General features: G+C 45.3%; 2 protein-coding genes across 8 annotated transcripts in view; both read left to right on the top strand.

Moving 5' to 3' along the window:
* The first annotated feature begins 1,585 nt into the window (after positions 1-1,585).
* tram1 (translocation associated membrane protein 1) lies at positions 1,586-8,172 on the top strand. The gene is made up of 11 exons (XM_035618695.2): positions 1,586-1,905; positions 3,435-3,498; positions 4,290-4,411; positions 4,526-4,642; positions 4,741-4,799; positions 4,910-4,994; positions 5,272-5,342; positions 5,521-5,625; positions 5,722-5,865; positions 6,372-6,523; positions 6,775-8,172. Exons 1-11 carry the CDS (start codon positions 1,783-1,785, stop codon positions 6,843-6,845), a joined length of 1,113 nt encoding a protein of 370 aa, XP_035474588.1. The 5' UTR covers positions 1,586-1,782; the 3' UTR covers positions 6,846-8,172.
* A 1,197-nt stretch (positions 8,173-9,369) lies between these two features.
* ncoa2 (nuclear receptor coactivator 2) overlaps positions 9,370-16,815 on the top strand; it is a 54,453-nt gene continuing 47,007 nt past the window's right edge. For 5 of the 7 annotated variants that reach the window (XM_047329718.1, XM_035618694.2, XM_047329720.1 and 2 more), the window contains exon 1: positions 9,371-9,961. The gene's annotated coding sequence lies outside the window, so the exon portion shown is untranslated. Of the gene's footprint in view, positions 9,962-10,018; positions 10,566-16,815 lie in introns of those variants that run through there. The other 2 variants (XM_047329719.1, XM_047329717.1) reach the window with 2 other exon arrangements.

The raw sequence follows: 16,815 nt of genomic DNA, 5'->3' as shown, positions 1-16,815 counted from the left end.
TTTGGAATCTTCTCGCTTTTAAATTTTTCGAATATGCTGATTTTCTTAAAGAGTGTTCCAATAATCCCAGATGACCCTAAATGCATCTCCAAATGCACCTCAATAAGAAATCTGCATTTTCCAAACTCAAACTATTCCATTGAACTCAATTGTATTTAGGAACATGCATGACAAGAATAGTAGCAATTGGGAGGGGGAAATAAAGGTAATTTTGGCACAGGGCCATACAAGACAGAACAGGTGTGATAATGCAGGAAGCGCTTATTATTTCAGTTTGTATTATGCCTCGGCTCACTGCCATAGATCCATTACCACAAACTAATCGGAACACAGTGGCATCTGTTGCCAGTTGGTACAGCAGCTTTTTGATAGAGATCCTTATTGTCACTGTTCAAGTACAATGACATTTGGTTTGGAGCAAAGCCTATAGACGACTAATTAGGTAACACACATGAATTAAGAGTATGAAAAATGATGTATGGACTTGCCGGCAAAACATCATAGACTAAGAACACAGTGAAAATATTAAATATATATAAATATATCTATAAAAGCAATCGAAATAGAGCAACGGTATAGACAATATTGATATAAAGTGACAAGACAAATGCTGGAATAAAGAGACAGTATCGAAAAAAGAGGGGGACATGGCACCGATAAAATATAACACATTTTGCACTTGTGAAGTGGTGGAAAAATATGAACTACATAAAAACAAAATAAAAACAGAGCAGTCACTGTAATTACTCCAGTCCGGTACAGTGTAGGGGTGCTGTTGTTATGGGGGGGGGGGGGGGGGGGGGGGGGGGGGACCTGCAGGATGTTGGAGATGTTCTATCAGTCTGTTGTTGCCAGTGTACTGTTCTTCACTGTGGTCTGCTGGGGAAGCAGCATCGGAGCCAGCGACACGTACAGATTGAACAAACTGATCAAGAAAGCTGGCTCCTTAATAGATGAAAAACGAGTCCATCGTAAAAGATGGACTCGTTTGAAGCTGTGGTGGAGAGGAGGACTATGAACAAACTGTTATCCATCATCGATAACCCGGACCATCCTCTCCACCTCACACTGGACAGACAGCGGAGCTCCTTCTCCAACAGGCTGATTCAGCTTCGCTGTCACAAAGACATATATATGTCCTTATATATATATATATATATTTGGCAATTCGTATATTTTAAAGTTATTGTGTAAATATTGTATATATTTTTTAATGTGTGATGTGTGCTGTGTGAAACGTGCTGCTGCTACACCAGAATTTCCCAGCTTGGGTTGAATAAAGTATTTATCTATCTATCTATCTATCTACTGTTGAATATTTGTATTAAAAGTAGAAAATGTTCTCCAGGTCTTTTGAGACTGTTGCTCAGACGAGTGCCTCCAAAATCTCCACTAGGCCTGGAGATAGATGACACAAAGTAAAAAGGGGGTCTTCTCTGCAGACAGTGAGAGCCTCACGGGTTCCTCCAAACCTGCAGGGGGCGACAGAGACCCCCTCCAGCTGTTTCTGTCCTGTGCGTAAAGCGCGTCGTTCTTTACGCAGTCTCCTGTCTCTCTCCGTGGACCCTCCCACTACAGAAGAGTGACACGCCATTCAATTGCTGCCTGGCCCTGCGCTGGACGGAATCGGGAGGGAGCTACGGGTCGATCTTCGTACGCAGGGAGAGAACGACATCAATCTGAGAGATAAGCGACTGCATCTGCACTGCGTAAAGATACAAAAAAAAAAAAAAAAGAACGAAGAAGAAGAAGAAGAAAAAAGTTGCGCCGCATCGCGCCGACATGGGGATCCGAAAAAAGGCGAACAAGAACCCGCCGGTGCTGAGCCATGAGTTTGTCATCCAGAACCATGCAGACATTGTTTCCTGTGTTGCTATGGTGTTCCTGCTCGGGCTGATGTTCGAGGTGAGTCCCGTCCACATGTTCAATGGGTTTGAACGGTGCACCACGCGGGCGGGCTGGAGGCTGGAGGCTGGAGGCTGGAGGCTCGGCTCGGCGGGCACGGTGGACGGACCCGTGGCGCACAGGGCTCCCGGTGCTCCCCGTCTGCTCTGCTGGGAACTGACATGGCTGTCCCTCATCGCTTCTTCACACTACTTCCTCCCGTGGTCGAAAGTTTTTCTGTGCACCGCCGCCACCCTCTCTCACTCCTCCTCAGCTTATTTTTTTATTTTTATTTTGGGTGCATTTCCACTAGTACGATCATTCTAAATGTAGTTTGAATTAAATCGACGATAGGGACGTTGCGTCCACTTTCCACCTGGCTGCATCGCCATGTAGAGATCCATTTGCGTCGTCCACACGGGGCCTGCGGGGTTGTTCGGTCGTGAAGATCAGACAAAGTTACTTCAGTGTGTCAGCGGGGGAGAGTTCCTCGGATCGCGTCAGGTTTGCGCACGCCGCGTCGATCGTCTCCGCGTTGGCCGACGCTCCGCGCTCGGGCGACTTTACGCGTTCGATGTGTGTTACGTGGCAATCGGACGGCGGCGGAGTGCGCTGTCATCACAACGAGAGAGGAAAAAAAAACGCGCCTGCGCCGAAACTGAAAGTTTGTCCCGCGGGAGCTGCGCGATCCGGCTTTTAAATACAACCCCGTCCCCACCCCCCCGGGGCGACCCCGTCCCCACGGCGGGACACCCTCCGCACTGTCCACTTTTCACTCATAACGGTTGCGTTGCGCTGCGTTCCCCAGTCTCGTCACATCGCCGCTGGGGAAGAGGAAAAAAAGCGGCGCCATTGGCGTCAAGTCGCCCGCAGTCACAGCTGCTTCCTGTGTGTGTTTTCCAGAGTAAAATCCCTGTTGACTAACAGCTGTTGCTCTGAGGATTCACTTCTGACCTTTCAGGTGCATTTTATAAAACAGCAGGGCAGTTGCACAGAGCACTGGTGTGTTGGTTTGATGCCAGACGTGTAGGCCACGTAGTATCTTTAGTCGTGGAGGGAAACTGTGCAACTTCCCTTTTCCTTGCAGCTCCATTCCCCTCTGCTCCAACACATCTGCTTGGTCGGATCACATCAGTCATTACAACCATCATACTAATGAAGAAGCAAAGCCATTCATTAATTCCTGTGTCCATTCTATTCATCTTTTTCTATTTATTCTATTCTCCCAAACTCATTAAAAATGAGTTGACACAGTTTTATCAGCCCATAATTCCCGCATGGTCCCTTTGATTTGGGTGATCTTCTGATCTTTATGTTTTACCCAGCCTTTAATTGTCATACTATGTTGCTAACATAAACATTATGGGACTTTAAAGTTTAAAACCAACGTGTCACATTGACAGATCTTGCAGGGAATCCTTGATTTAAAAAAACTAAAAAAACAATGCTCCCTGTTAAACGCAATTTGGTCCAATCCCTGTTTAAATATACACGTGTGCACAATGGCGTTACTCATTTGTTGTTGCTTTTTTGTTTTTTTACGTCCACAGGTTACCTCAAAGTTTGCAGTGCTATTCATAACAGTGCAGTACAATGTCACCATATCAACAAATGGTAAGTTAAAGATTGGGTTCGGCTTTAACACATAACGTGCAGCGTGTTGGTTCTGCTGGGAGCCTGTCATTTGGATTCCAGAGCGGTACTTGCGTGGCCTTGCACAAACCCATTTGAGAGCCTTTTTTTTCTTTCTTTCTTTCTTTCCCTCTGGAGCTAAATTTAGTCCGCCTGATTTATAAAGTTCTCTTGTGGCAAGGTTGTGCCGGGCAAATTTGGGCTAAGGTGTAATGTAGGCCTCTCAAGTCCCTCTCGTTTCAAGGTTATAAATTTCCCTTTTGGAGGCTGGAGGTTTTGAAAGCTGCATGCTGGGTGATTCGGTTCTTATCTGAGGGACCTTGCCACTTACCTCGCACTGTAATTTATTTACAAGCCTGTATCTAATAAAACAAACAACACGCTCAATCTCTCCTCGGTGGGGCGAATTCGGTGGTTGAGCCACAAGCTTTCTCAAACCGTTAACTGCGTTCACCACGCATGATCTGGTCTGCAGCTCGTCGCATTTGTCAGTGTTTCACAAATATGGAATTGCAGGTTGTATAGGGACGAGGCTCAGTGTGCGTAAGCGTGCAGACACAGTCACCAGACTCACTGGTCCAAACACGGATCATCTCAGGACTTCTGCTTATGAAACGTGTGAATCACGTGGCCAGACAGTTCACGTTATGAATCTGGAACCTGCATTGAATGTGGTCATTTGACATTGTGATATGAATGTGACACGTTTACAGATAAAAGTAGATTAGGTTTTTTTTTGTCGTGTTCATCATGATGACTCTGCATCGCTACAGAAGGCCCTGAGGAGACGGCCATGAACCTCTTCCACCACGGCATCAAGGACTTGGCCACTATCTTTTTCTACATGCTGGTGGCCATCATCATGCATGCCATCATCCAGGAGTACGTGCTGGATGTAAGTCACAGAAAACAAACCGACACAACACTTCAAATTCACCGACTTGAAATCTCCATGAACAGTACTGCATTGTTTGCTGCTGCTAATTTTTTTTATTTTTTGTGTTCGCAGAAAATCAACAGGAAGAAGCACTTCTCCAAAACCAAGCACAGCAAGTTCAATGAGTCGGGCCAGCTCAGCGCCTTCTTCTTCTTCTCCTTCGGCTGGGGCGCGAGCATCCTGCTCTCTGTACGTGCAGAAGTTGAGCTGGGCGTTGCTTTGGTTTGCAAATGTTCTCATCCCTCAAACTGACCAGGACTGTAATGTAAATGTCTTTTGTTCTTCAGGAAAATTTCCTATCCAATCCAGTCTCCCTGTGGGAGGAATATCCCCATACACTAATGCCGTAAGTAGGCCCGTTCTGTTCTTTGTGAACAGCAGCATTGTGTGGGGGTTTTGTGCCTTTTGGAGGTTTGACTGTGAATTTTAATGTGATACCTCCTGTTTTTCATCCAGATTCCAGATGAAATTCTACTTCATTTGTCAGCTGGGCTACTGGTTACATGCTCTCCCAGAACTGTACTTCCAGAAGACAAAGAAGGTGTGTGTGTGTGTGTGCGTGTGTGCGTGTGCGCGTGTGTGCGCGCGTGTGTGCGTGCGTGTGTGCGTGTGTGTGTGTGGTCATCATTTTGGAATAGTTTGTCTTACTGTACCTTCTGTTTGGACCCCGAGGCCATTTTCCTGTTTGACTTCCTTGGTTATGTTGTATTGTTCCCAGTAAAAGCGTTCTCCTTTTGCTACGTGTCGATTTACTCTGCTGTAAATATTTTGGCCCCTTTTTTTTTCCTGCCTGAAATGCTTGTGTGTTTACCCTTCAGGAGGATATTCCACGCCAACTCGTGTACATCTTTCTGTACCTGGTCCACATCGCAGGCGCCTACATTCTGAAGTAAGAGCTGCCGTTTCGGAAAAAACTTGAAATTATGCGTGTGATCGCATGAACTGTCACACGTGTCACCTCTCTTGTTTGTACGCTGCCCTTCAGGGGAAGGTTAGAAGCACACACAAAAGCAGTTTGTTGACTGCTGTTGTAATAAAGGAGAATCGTGCCTTCTCGTGTCTTTCAGTCTGAACCGCCTGTGTCTGGTCCTGCTCGTGTTGCACTACTTTGTGGAGCTTCTCTTCCACATTTCCCGCCTGGTCTACTTCAGCAACGAGCACAGACAAATGGGGTGAGTTCTCATTTACAAAGAGTTTTTGACCTGTAAAGATTTACTGATGAGGAGAATTCCTGAACGTATCACCATGCTCATCCTCTCGTCTTCCAGTTTCACCATATGGGCTGTGTTGTTTGTCCTCGGACGGCTGCTCACCCTGTCCTTGTCTGTCCTCACCGTGGGCTTTGGCCTCGCCACAGCTGAGAATCAAGGCTTCGACTTGGCTGCGGGAAACTTTAACATTCTTTTTGTGCGGTGAGTGTGTCCAACTGGAGGAATCATACTTAAAATTAGTTTTTGAAAATAAAGTTACCGAGCTGAAGTTGACTTATTCTGCCTTTTTTAAATGTATAGCTTGTCCACTCTAAAATATATCTATGGCATTTCCACATAGCATTGTGAAGATCGTCTGTCAACATCAGGTTAGGTTGTTGTTATCCTCCTGTAGAATGAAGGAACAGGGGCTTATTTCTAGACTCCATGTTGCCCTGAGACTCAGCGATCCTACACAAAGAGCTCCATTCTGGAAGAGGAGGAGAACTGTTTAACACAAGCATCAATGAATTGAAATTGAAATGCAACCTAAACACATCATGAGTTACAAAACAAAGTGAGAGAACTTTTCCTCAACTTGAGTATTTCAAATATTGTGGGATTGTAAGAAATCAAAACTACACTTTTACATATCTAAAATACATCACTCCATAATGAGCTCCTTTTTCTACTAAGTGTCTGATGTTTTTTTCCCCTTCTGCTACCAGGATAACTGTCCTGGCTGCCATCTGCCTCACTCAGGCCTTCATGATGTGGAAATTTATCAACTTTCAGCTGCGCCGGTGGAGAGAGCACGCCCAGGCTCAGACCTTGAAAAAGAAACAAGTCCCCTCCAAGAGCAAATCAAAGAAAGACAAAGGTGAGGGCGACGAGGACACGGGGGGTGGAGTGTGGTTATTTTCTTTAGACTTCTGCAAAGTACCACACATTCTCTCAAGCGATAAAACAAAACACACACATGACACGAAGGAAACCACCACATCTTAAAACATGGTGAATGTTAGGTGACATATTTCAGAATAAATGTCTTCTTATGAAACCATGTTAAATGTATAATATCCTTGTCTACTCTTAATGTGGGACTAACGTAGATTTGTTCCTTGTTCTCAGCCAATGGCGTCAATGGAGTGAACTCCCATGGAGCTGATTCACCAAGAGCAAGAAAGGAGAAGTCCTCGTAAACACATTCCCCTCAGCCCATCTCCCCCCCACGAAAGAACCGCCTCTCCTCTGTGCCTCCGTCTCTGTTGCCAACCAGCAGATCCTCCACTTGTGTGTTTTCAGCTCCCACACAGGACTGCCCCCTCCCAAGGGCCCGAAAGCATTTAAGCTCTGCTCGTCGCCAGTCGTCCAGCACACCTTGATATCGAGAATCATTGCTCCGCTGTGCCATTTCCAATGCAAAGAAAACCATTTCCAAAAATAAACTATGAAGAAAAAGAAAAAAAGGACCATTATTTAAGAAGTGCCTATTGATACAGATAGTTTTGTACAGGGTGTGTAATTTAAAAAAAATAATTCAGGAATGATGACTTCAGTGTTTCATGTCCCCCCCCCCCCCCCCCCCCCCCCCCCCCAAGTCGGGCCATGCTTTCCCTAAATACTGTGTATTCCAGCTTGTGTTTTATTTCTATATTTTTGTCTTGCAACTTCTAGCTCAGCTCCTCTTCTTCTTTTCCACTGACTCCTGTACCTCACTTTGCCGTTTCTTGCATTTGCTTGTAAGGTCGTTTTTTTAAATATGACTAGAGGTTGTACACAGCCTTGTTATAATCTCCATCTTCAGAATATGAATGTGTTCACCCCGCAGACTGTTCGAAACCCACAAGGCAACACGTCGTTGGTGTTTTCACCACGTCAATCACCAACACCTTAGATGGCAACCGGGGTAGAATATAAGTGGTATTCGATGTACATTCGTGAATAGGAGAAGGGAGAGTGTATCAAAGCTAGAGGAGACATCGCCCTGTATTACTCAGAGTAGATTGACATTTCACTTCAAACTTGAGATGTAATATTTAATAAGCAGGGTTAGGAACATTTTGTAATCACATTTACCATGAAATGATACTGAAACTATTGCAGTTCTCCCGATGCTGTTCATGAATAAACACACCTCCTGTTTTGACGTAAGATCATTTTTTACTAAGGATTGAACAGACAAAATCAGGCAGAACATCCCTTTAGTGAGTTTGATTGATCCTCGAATGCTCTTCTTCATTTGTCGTTGAAGTCAAATGGGTTTTATTGCGTTTGTTTGACCGTGCACACCGAAATGATTTGTTGTTTAAAGCATGGACTGGGAAAGTTTGGTTCCAACCCCAACACCCTCTATGGACTGTGACAAACGAGCCTGATTGACTGTTGATGAATGCCTTTTTACTCTACAAATGCCATAAAATGAATTTACAAAGTTGTGGAGTGCAGCTGTATTGTAAGAATCAATCACCAAGGTAACACTGGCTTTTTTTTTTTTTTTCAAAAGAATAAACCCATTTACTAATCTTAGGTGCACAGCAGTGAGTCACGGTTGCCTCTGGCAGTACATCAGAAGCGGTTGTGGTTGTTTCAACTTGTCCAGGGGGTTAATCTATCCTGCAAAGGAATAAAGTGTTTTATTGGAAGAAGACAAAAAGAGCTATCGGAATATTTATTTGGTTACCTTACTTTACACATTTGTATTTTGTTTTTGAGAAAGGGGCCACAAATAAACAGACGGTAATAATATTAATTTAAAAGTGTAGTGATCATGGAAGAGCAGAATTGTGGTGATTATTGATGCAAAGCCAAGATCATTTTGGTCAATTGAAGTTAGTGTTTCCCCCTACAGAACCACTGCCACTGTCAAATTTTAACAGAAAAGATGGTCAAATGTTTTCATTTGAGTGTGAGATTTTTGTTTCTTTCTCTCCACTGTTCACTGTGTTAAATTAAACCAATTTCTCCTGTAGATTTTATATCCAAACATGATGATTAAAATACATGGTGTTTCAAAGCATTCAAGATGCCAGAAATACTTACTTTTTAAGGAATGGTACTTTTTAATTATATCTGTAATTATTTGTTTCATTAATGTATGGGGAATTTTAAGTCAAATTTAAACGTGTCTGACGTAGAATCTGAAAATACTGAAATTATCTTAAAAACAAAAAACTGTATATCTTATTTCAAATTTCCCCACAGGGGCGGCTAAAGTACAGAGCAGCGATATTCAGAATATCAAACAAACTCCACTGTGTTTTGTGGAGGGACGGTGTGAGAGTAGACGGTGGTGCTTGAACTCGCACTGCAACACTTTTTCTGCTCAGTTGCACATTTCCACATTTGTCGTCGCGTCGCATGTCCGCCACGCGGTGGCGCTGCCGCACAGCGCTTGGCGCAGCTACAACGCCTGGCCGTTTGGTTCGGGTTTTTTGGATCCACCACGGAGAGTTGAGCAAACACTGAATGATCAAGAAGAGCAATAGAAGTGCGACACAGTTATTTGTAATTCTTTTTTTTTTTTTTTACCCACTTTTTTTAAATGGCACCCAAAATGACACGGTGATCACAAAAAACAAAATCTGTGTTGGGTGTTAGGCAACTATAAAATCCTAACGTTAACTAGTCTGAACTGGATTGTATCTTGAGTGCTGTGATCGGGGGAAGCACCAACTACTTTCCCCTCCACCAGCCTTCTTTTTTTATTTGCGGCACGACGCTTACAGCTGCCATCATTTTATAGGCGGACATAAATCTTTATTACACAGCAGTGTGCACACTGGTGTAGGTGCACTCGTCTGGCGCGTTTCACACACTTCGTACGTTTGTTGTTGTTGTTATTGTTTTATGTTCTATATATATATGATCAGAAACCTGATGCTGGATGGAGAGTTTTTACCACATTCTAAAAACCACAACACAGGTTTTTAAACATCACTGACATCCGCTGACCCAGCGGCGCTCCTGGGCAACTGTTTGCCTAAATTGAATGATCGATAAGCCTTAAAACGGTGCCGGATGGATCCGTGCGCAGGTCCCGTGTCACCCCTCGCAGGTAAAAACCCTCCGCGGGGTCGTGTGCTCGCCGAGCCCGACGAGAGCGAGCGAGCTGATAGCGCCGGAGCCCCATGATGTGGTCTGGTGTGGGGGAGGATAGCGCCAGCCAGATAAACACTCGGCATTGGTTCGCAGCAGCAGGAGTAACATGGCGGCACGGCTAGCCAGCAGAAATGTTGTTTCGCTGCCGCGAAGGTCAGAGCCGCGTCTCGTGACTGGAATTTAACAGCGACGACTAAGGACCGAGAGCATTCGAAACGTGAGTAGCCACACAACGCGCCGGGTGTCCCTCGCGGGAGACGCGCTGCCGGCAGCGAGCTCTTCAATCTCGGCCGTGTGTGTGTGTGTGTGTGTGTGTGCGTGTGTGTGTCTGGGTCTGGGCTCACGGGGCTCTCCGCTCCGGCGCTAGCCCGTTAGCGGGGCGCTAGCTCCTCGGCTAAGCTCGCCGCCCGCGTCAATGGTGTTTTCTGCAGCAGACTCGGCAAGACGGGCGAGTTACTGCAATGTTTACGAGCCGCCTCTTGGTGACAGGTCCGCTCGCGGGCACACGTAGCGGGGGGCGAAGCGCAGCATGCACGGTACTTTCTAATAAGTCACTGTTGCTCTCTTTCGTTCTCTCTTTGGTGCCGAGCGAGCGAGCGAGCGGCCGTGCACGCACAACACCGGGCGAACTTCGCCAGTGTAGCAGGGCACGTAGTTAGCATGCTAGCCGTGTAGCTTGCGGGCTAAAAGTGTGGCTGTGTTTGGGACGTCGTTGTCAGAACACGGGAGTGGGACGGTTCTCCCTCGCCGTGCGTCGAGCGGGCTGTTAAACCTCGCCTGTCGTCGTGGTGGTCGCTCACCGTGCGTCCTCCTCACACATGGTAAGTTGGGGGCAATTGTCCTGCTTTCCTTTTTCTTTTTGTGATTGCTCAGGGTTGCAGGGACCATTTTTTTTTCTTCTTCTTCTCTTTTTTTTTTTTTTTTGTTTTGTTTGTTGCTGTTGTTGCTGAACTACTGTTTCTCTCGTGTGCACTGTGCATTGCTCCGACTGCGCGGCCGGCCAGCAGCCGAGCCGAGCCGAGCCGATGTGTCAGCACTTTAAAACGTCGGCGAGCAGCAGTTTCACACATCGGACAAAAAAGTGTCCGGCGATGTGTCCTGTGGTCGAGCGCTCTTAGATTGGAGCAGGAGGAGGAGGAGGAGGAGGAGAGGTGTGTAGGGTGCCTGCAGCTCGCCGAGGCACTGCTCTCCACATCAAAAAAAAAAAGAAAAGAAAGAAACGTCAGAAAAAACTTCAGATCCTCTTGTGAATCACTTGTGCGACTGCGTGGTGATTGAACGCTCAGCCGCGGCTTCAACGCGGAGACAGGGGCCCTTTAATTCAATGCAGAGAAGATGCAGGGTGGAACACGTATGGTACTGATGCAGTATGGAGGAATGCAGCCATGGGGGGGGGGGGGGGGGGTGCGTGTGCGCGCGCCTGTCTTGAGGGGGGCAGCCCCTCTTGCTTGACTGACTCGGGACTACACACGCAGAAAGCTTGCGACAGTCAGCGCAGTGACGCTGGAGGAAGGAACGCGTCCCGTGGAACCAGTTGAGCAGTGTGTGTGTGTGTGTGTGTGTGAGTGTGTGTGTGTGTGTGTGTGTGTTGCGTCACGCTGCCCACACGGTTTTCGTGTCGTGTCACCGATATGAGATTTAAAACACGACACGCTGCACAGTTGCGGGTTTTGCCCCCCCCCCCCCCGGAAGATGCGATGTGATGGATTTCAGTCGCATCAGCTGGTAGGCATGTGTAGATGAATCCTTCAAGAAAATAAAAAAAAAAAAAAGCATTGGCACTTCTCTCTTGTCCATCGCACACCGAAAAGGAAGATGATGAGTTTAAAGATATGTTACTTTATTTAAAAACGTCTGGCCCCCCCCCCCCCCCCCCTCAGCCTGAAAGGCTTGTTTATCTCAAGGGCATGCTGCCTGAAGTTATTGACTTTTTAACTCGCAGTGTAACAAAACTCACTCTCTACAATAGTTTTTTGTTTTTTGTTTTTTCATGTGGACAGTGAGAGGTCGCACACTGCTTCGTCCTTGGAGGAAAGGACGAGTCAAGGAGAGGAAGTTCCAAGTCCTAAACTGACCTGATTTTAATTTTCGATAGTGTGTTTGATGGGGACACGAAGCAGGCCAACGATGCAGGTGATATTTCTCCACTAGTTACCGAGAACGCAGTCTGGTCCAAAATTGAGAGCTTGTGCGCCTACAAAATGCGCTCATCATAGGATGCAAAACTTTTTATTGTTTTGTTTTCAGGGTAGAATCATACTAGACTGTATTCGAGATTGGTGGTTGCCTTTGCCTTGTCTTGAGAAGGTTAGTTTTCTGTCATTTCGACATAACATTGTAACAAAAAAATTGGCTGTGTTGTGATCGTGACAGTCCAGGGATTCATGCCGCGGCGTATGCATGTTTATGGATGTTTATATAAGGTTAACTGACTGGAGTCTTTTTAAATTTAATTTTTAACTCTTTCTTGGCACAGTTCATGCAACATGTATTACCTGCAAGTACTTCACTGCCTGAATGCACCATGAACTACAACTATAGCAACAGGTGTGTGACAGAGTCATAGATGTCCATCTTTTGACATCGTCTGGACACAACCGCTCCATCCATCTCGGGCTCTCTTGCCAGCCAGTCCTCTCCTCTCACTCGACACAACCTCGTCTTTCTGCAGTTTAACTCTTTTTATTCCATGCTCAGTGTGCCTTCATAATTCCATGAAACAAAGAAGTACATTCCAGTGCATTTGGAGAGCAACCTCTCATCTCGTGAAGACTGACTTTTGCCCTGTGATAGGTTGTGTTGTTGCATCACCAGTGATACTGTAATCACTTGAACCTTGTTCCGCTGCGTGCACCGCCAGTGCTTTGGCTGTTATCTGATGAGGGTTTTTTTGTACTTAGGTACACTATAATGTAAACTGTAATCAAATTTTTATGCATTGTGTTTTATGCAGGTAATTGCATGAAACATCTTTACTAACAAACACCTACGTTTTCAGTCAAAAAACTAAATCTCTTTGGTTCCAGCTTCTCCGATGTGAACATTTGATGCTTTCATTAATCTTCTGTGTTTGTTTAATGAAAACTTTGGGGTTGTGTCCCACTTTAGGTCAAACAAAACCTTTGAAGAGCTTGAGCCTTCAAAATTTGTACGTGGGACTTGTACTTTGATTGCATCTTAAGAGCAAATTCATGTCATTGCATGAGACACAACATGAAAGTGAGCCCAATCGCATGTGCTGCTCATGTAATTCTGGCCCATTAAGGGCAATTGGTTTGTTTAAGTAACCAAACTTGTTTCAGGTTTGTAACCAAAGCCCCATTCAAATCTTAATCAGTTTATAAAGAATGAGACGCTTCACACTCATGTCTGTTGTTTAGGCTCATTACTGGACCTCTTCAGCAAAATACTAATTTAAAACTCAAACCTTTGCTTGAAGAAACACCAAATTCTGATGATGTGTGACGCCATAACAATGTTCTTAACACTTATGTTTGAATTATGACACAAATCCCGTTTTTGACATCACCAGTAAACCACACTGCTGCTCTTGTTTCCACACACATTAAGTTGACTCATTTGGACCAGGCCGGAAAATGACATCCCTGCCTCTACTGCTTAGTATGGCCACCCCCCAGTACACGGCGCCGTACCCCCCTCAGTTACACACCAGCTCTGTAACGTGTCCTGCTCGGCTCCTTTTTAAAAGCAGTGTCAAATGACAACGTCCAGCGCCGAGATACTGGCAGGAATCTGTGCTTTCGTAAGGATGTTGAGGAGTAAAACTGCTCTTGCTGAAATCTGCACTTTCCGTTCAAGGAGTTATTGCTTTGCTTTTCGACAAAGTCTGTTCTACCAGTTAAAGACAGTGTTGAGTATTGGGATTATTAAAATTTTTTCCAAGTTTATTAAATTACATAAATTCACTGAGCCCAAACTGAATGATAAAGTAGAGTTTGGCTGCATGAAAAAAACAGGTCAGGGCAAAAAACAACAAACCATGTGACTTCCACTCAAGTTCAATTGTAATCGGGCGCGTTGTGTTTTCTGTCCACCACATGCTGTCTAACGTCCACAGTATATTCTTGACATGACGCACCCCTCCCCCTGATATCTATTTGCCTTGTCTCACTGCGCATCTTACCCTGCTGTTTCTGCGTTTGCGTCGTCATGGAAACAGCAATGTGACAGATCCTGGGTAGGCGTGAGGAATGAGCTGTGGGGTAATGGCCAGGTTTTTACAGCAGAGGCTTAGAGGAGTGGGGGAGAGCGGCAGCGGAGAGAGAGAGAGGTCTGGAACGAGGCAGTAATGTTTGATGGAAAACTGAGAGGGCTCTGACATGGAAGAGGAGGAGCAGGGAGTATTTACTCCCTCTTTGCTCCAAGGCATGTTGTCATTGTCTTGTTTAGCTGACCTCAAATCAGCCATCCCATCTATCAGTGCCGGGAGAAGACCGTGTCTTGTTCACAGCACTTTGCACAGCCTCTTTAACGTGTCATACAGAAATGATCCGAGCGAATACAGTTCTTTTCAGGAAAAGGGTTGAAGACTCAACAATGAATAGAAACGCTGATACAAGCTAGTGTCCCATGACGTCACAGTTGTTTGAGCATAATATTTGGCCCAAATTTGCTCTTGAATAATGTACACCTTTTAGTTTGCACGCTCAGTGTTTGTCCCCCAAGAGGACATATCTGTGATAAATGGCCACGGTAGAGTGCACCTCTTGAAAGCAATATGCGTGAACATTTAAGAGCTACTGTATATTGGCAAACAAATGCACTGTTGAAGTGTCCTTGACTTGTCTGCGATCATTTTCCTGGCAGGGTAATTGCCTATGGCAGGCCGTTTGTGTGCTATGGCTATTTATTTGAGAACTGTACGATATGTGTTATATACATTTGTAACATCACACCATTAGGCTGCCCTACTCCCCTGCCGAGTCCACCAGGGCTCCAAGGATCCGGAGGCTCTCAGGCATTCCAATGACTTCGACAGTCCACACTCGTCCACTGATGTAGGTCAGCCACAGCAAAGTGCATATTGATCTCCCAAGCTAAATGATATTGTGGTGTCTACTGTTCAACGCTAAGAAGGTGCCCTTAGACAGTTTGGCTTGAGCAAAGGAGACAACAGAGGTCACATGATTGTGTGACAATGCCACTGCAGCTGTTTTTCCCTTGTGTTATGAGGCTGTACAATATGGTACACTTAATAAATGTTACTCTTAAGATGAGCTCCCTTTGCTCTTTCCACAGTCATCAGAGGTGGTATAAGGCAAAATGGCACTAGCTACTTATATAGAGCTTTATTAAAAGGCAAGCCTCAAGAATAACTAAGGTGGATCATAAAGACGGGAGACGGTGTTCTCCAAAATGATGCACGACAGGATGCAGTTGTAGATAAAGGTTAGGGAGTGAGCTGTGAAGTCTAAATTTGTGTGCGAGTGTGTGATTTCCCTTTCTCCCTCTGCCACAATGTGCTTGTGGCATCGGGTGCTAGCGAGGGTGCTAGCATGTGGTTGGCACCTTTCCCGCTGCCCAGGGTGGAATCCTTGGCACCGAGGGAGGGAGAGAGAGAACTTGGATTGAGCAAGCGGCCTACCGGAGTTGGGCGGGTGGTCCAAAGATATGCAGTGTGAATCTGTCCCGAGCAAAAGCAAATCTTGGATGCAGACTCGCGGCGGCGAGGAGGTAAACAGCAGTCGCTCGCCACCTCCACCACAGGCACCGGACCGGGCTAAGGTAGTACGGAGTGACGTGCAGAGCAGCAGCAGTTCTCACTCGCTTGTCATAAAGCCAGAGGAATGCGAGGATTCAGTTTCAGGCTTTTCATTTCTATACACATTGTGAGGGTCAAATTCTGACCAGCGTGATTTCTCTCCCCCCCCCCCCCCCGCTCATTCTCTCGCTCTCTGCTGACTCAGCAGTGTTCCTCCACTGACCTATAATGCGGTTTCGCTCGCTTTATCTTCAATGTTTTCAGCGGGTCAGGGAATCTCCCAAATTGAACCGTGTTTTCTTTTACAGTGCGACATACTGTAGGTTGATATTGTGAGCAAATTAGGCACAACCCCATCAGGTGGAGTCGTTGTTTTCCATTTATTATTCACATGGAACATACATTGTTGCACAGGTTCACGAGCCTCGCGTCACGCCCCGCTAACTTTCACAATGAACCACAAATGTTGAGGAGAACACGCTGTCTGTGTGAATGAGCTCTTCGATAAGACACGCTCTAGACATACAGCACTGTCCAACTCGTCATTTTAATTAACAAGTTAATTAATCTACCAAATATAATTTCAGAAGTGACAACTGTCCTTTGTCTGACAGTTGGTACGAAGTTCTGCGAGTACACCCATTCACATGATGGATGTATGCTTAAAAATAAATAACAGGAAAAATTAGTGAAAAGTTGTGACATATCATTAAAACCACTTGATTCTTCGTGTCTCATTTAACAAACTAGCCAAAAAGAAACCAGTTGCAAATGAACCAGATTCTGTAATAATCTGCACTTTTAAAACATTTTGGCAAATAGATTATTTACAAAAATCCACTCTGTATTTCTATTTAATGGTTTAAAGCATTATAACTGTGGTATACTGCACAAAATACATTTTCTCTTCTTCTCTTGCTGTGATTGTTCTGTTTCCATAGAGGTGCACTATAAAAATGGTTGTTTTTTTAAACGCCCATTACCTGCAGCCGCTACTGCTAACTCAAAATTTTAATAACTTTGTTTGTAATTCATATATCCAATAACATTTTCCCCTCAACAGAATTGCCAAGCTACCTGTGACGGTTTGTGTGTGTTTGTTTGCGTGTTGAAGTGCTTCTGGTCATGCCTCTACTCCAGATATTTGTGGTTTTGGCACCTGAAGACGTGAGCCGTCAAAACAAAACCACTTCCCATCTCATCTGGCAGCGGAGGACAAAACAAAGGCACTCATTGGACACAGTATCACATAAGAGAGGCAAGCCATGACGTTACGCTGATGCTCCTGCTACAGGAGCTGACACCCTGCTCTTCATCTGCCCATCAGCACATGGCCATCTTTAAAAAAA

Source organism: Scophthalmus maximus, chromosome 21 (assembly GCF_022379125.1).
Source record: "Scophthalmus maximus strain ysfricsl-2021 chromosome 21, ASM2237912v1, whole genome shotgun sequence".
NCBI classification, from domain to species: domain Eukaryota; kingdom Metazoa; phylum Chordata; class Actinopteri; order Pleuronectiformes; family Scophthalmidae; genus Scophthalmus; species Scophthalmus maximus.
Note: the sequence above shows the minus strand (reverse complement) of the source record. Positions and strands in the feature narration are given on the sequence as shown.

Bases quoted from the DNA above. Each gene is read 5' to 3' on its own strand.
- tram1 (XM_035618695.2), top strand. From the start codon at position 1,783: ATGGGGATCCGAAAAAAGGCGAACAAGAACCCGCCGGTGCTGAGCCAT. The intron at 1,906-3,434 runs GTGAGTCCCGTC...TTACGTCCACAG, and splicing joins TGCTCGGGCTGATGTTCGAG to GTTACCTCAAAGTTTGCAGT. The intron at 4,643-4,740 runs GTACGTGCAGAA...TTTGTTCTTCAG, and splicing joins GCGCGAGCATCCTGCTCTCT to GAAAATTTCCTATCCAATCC.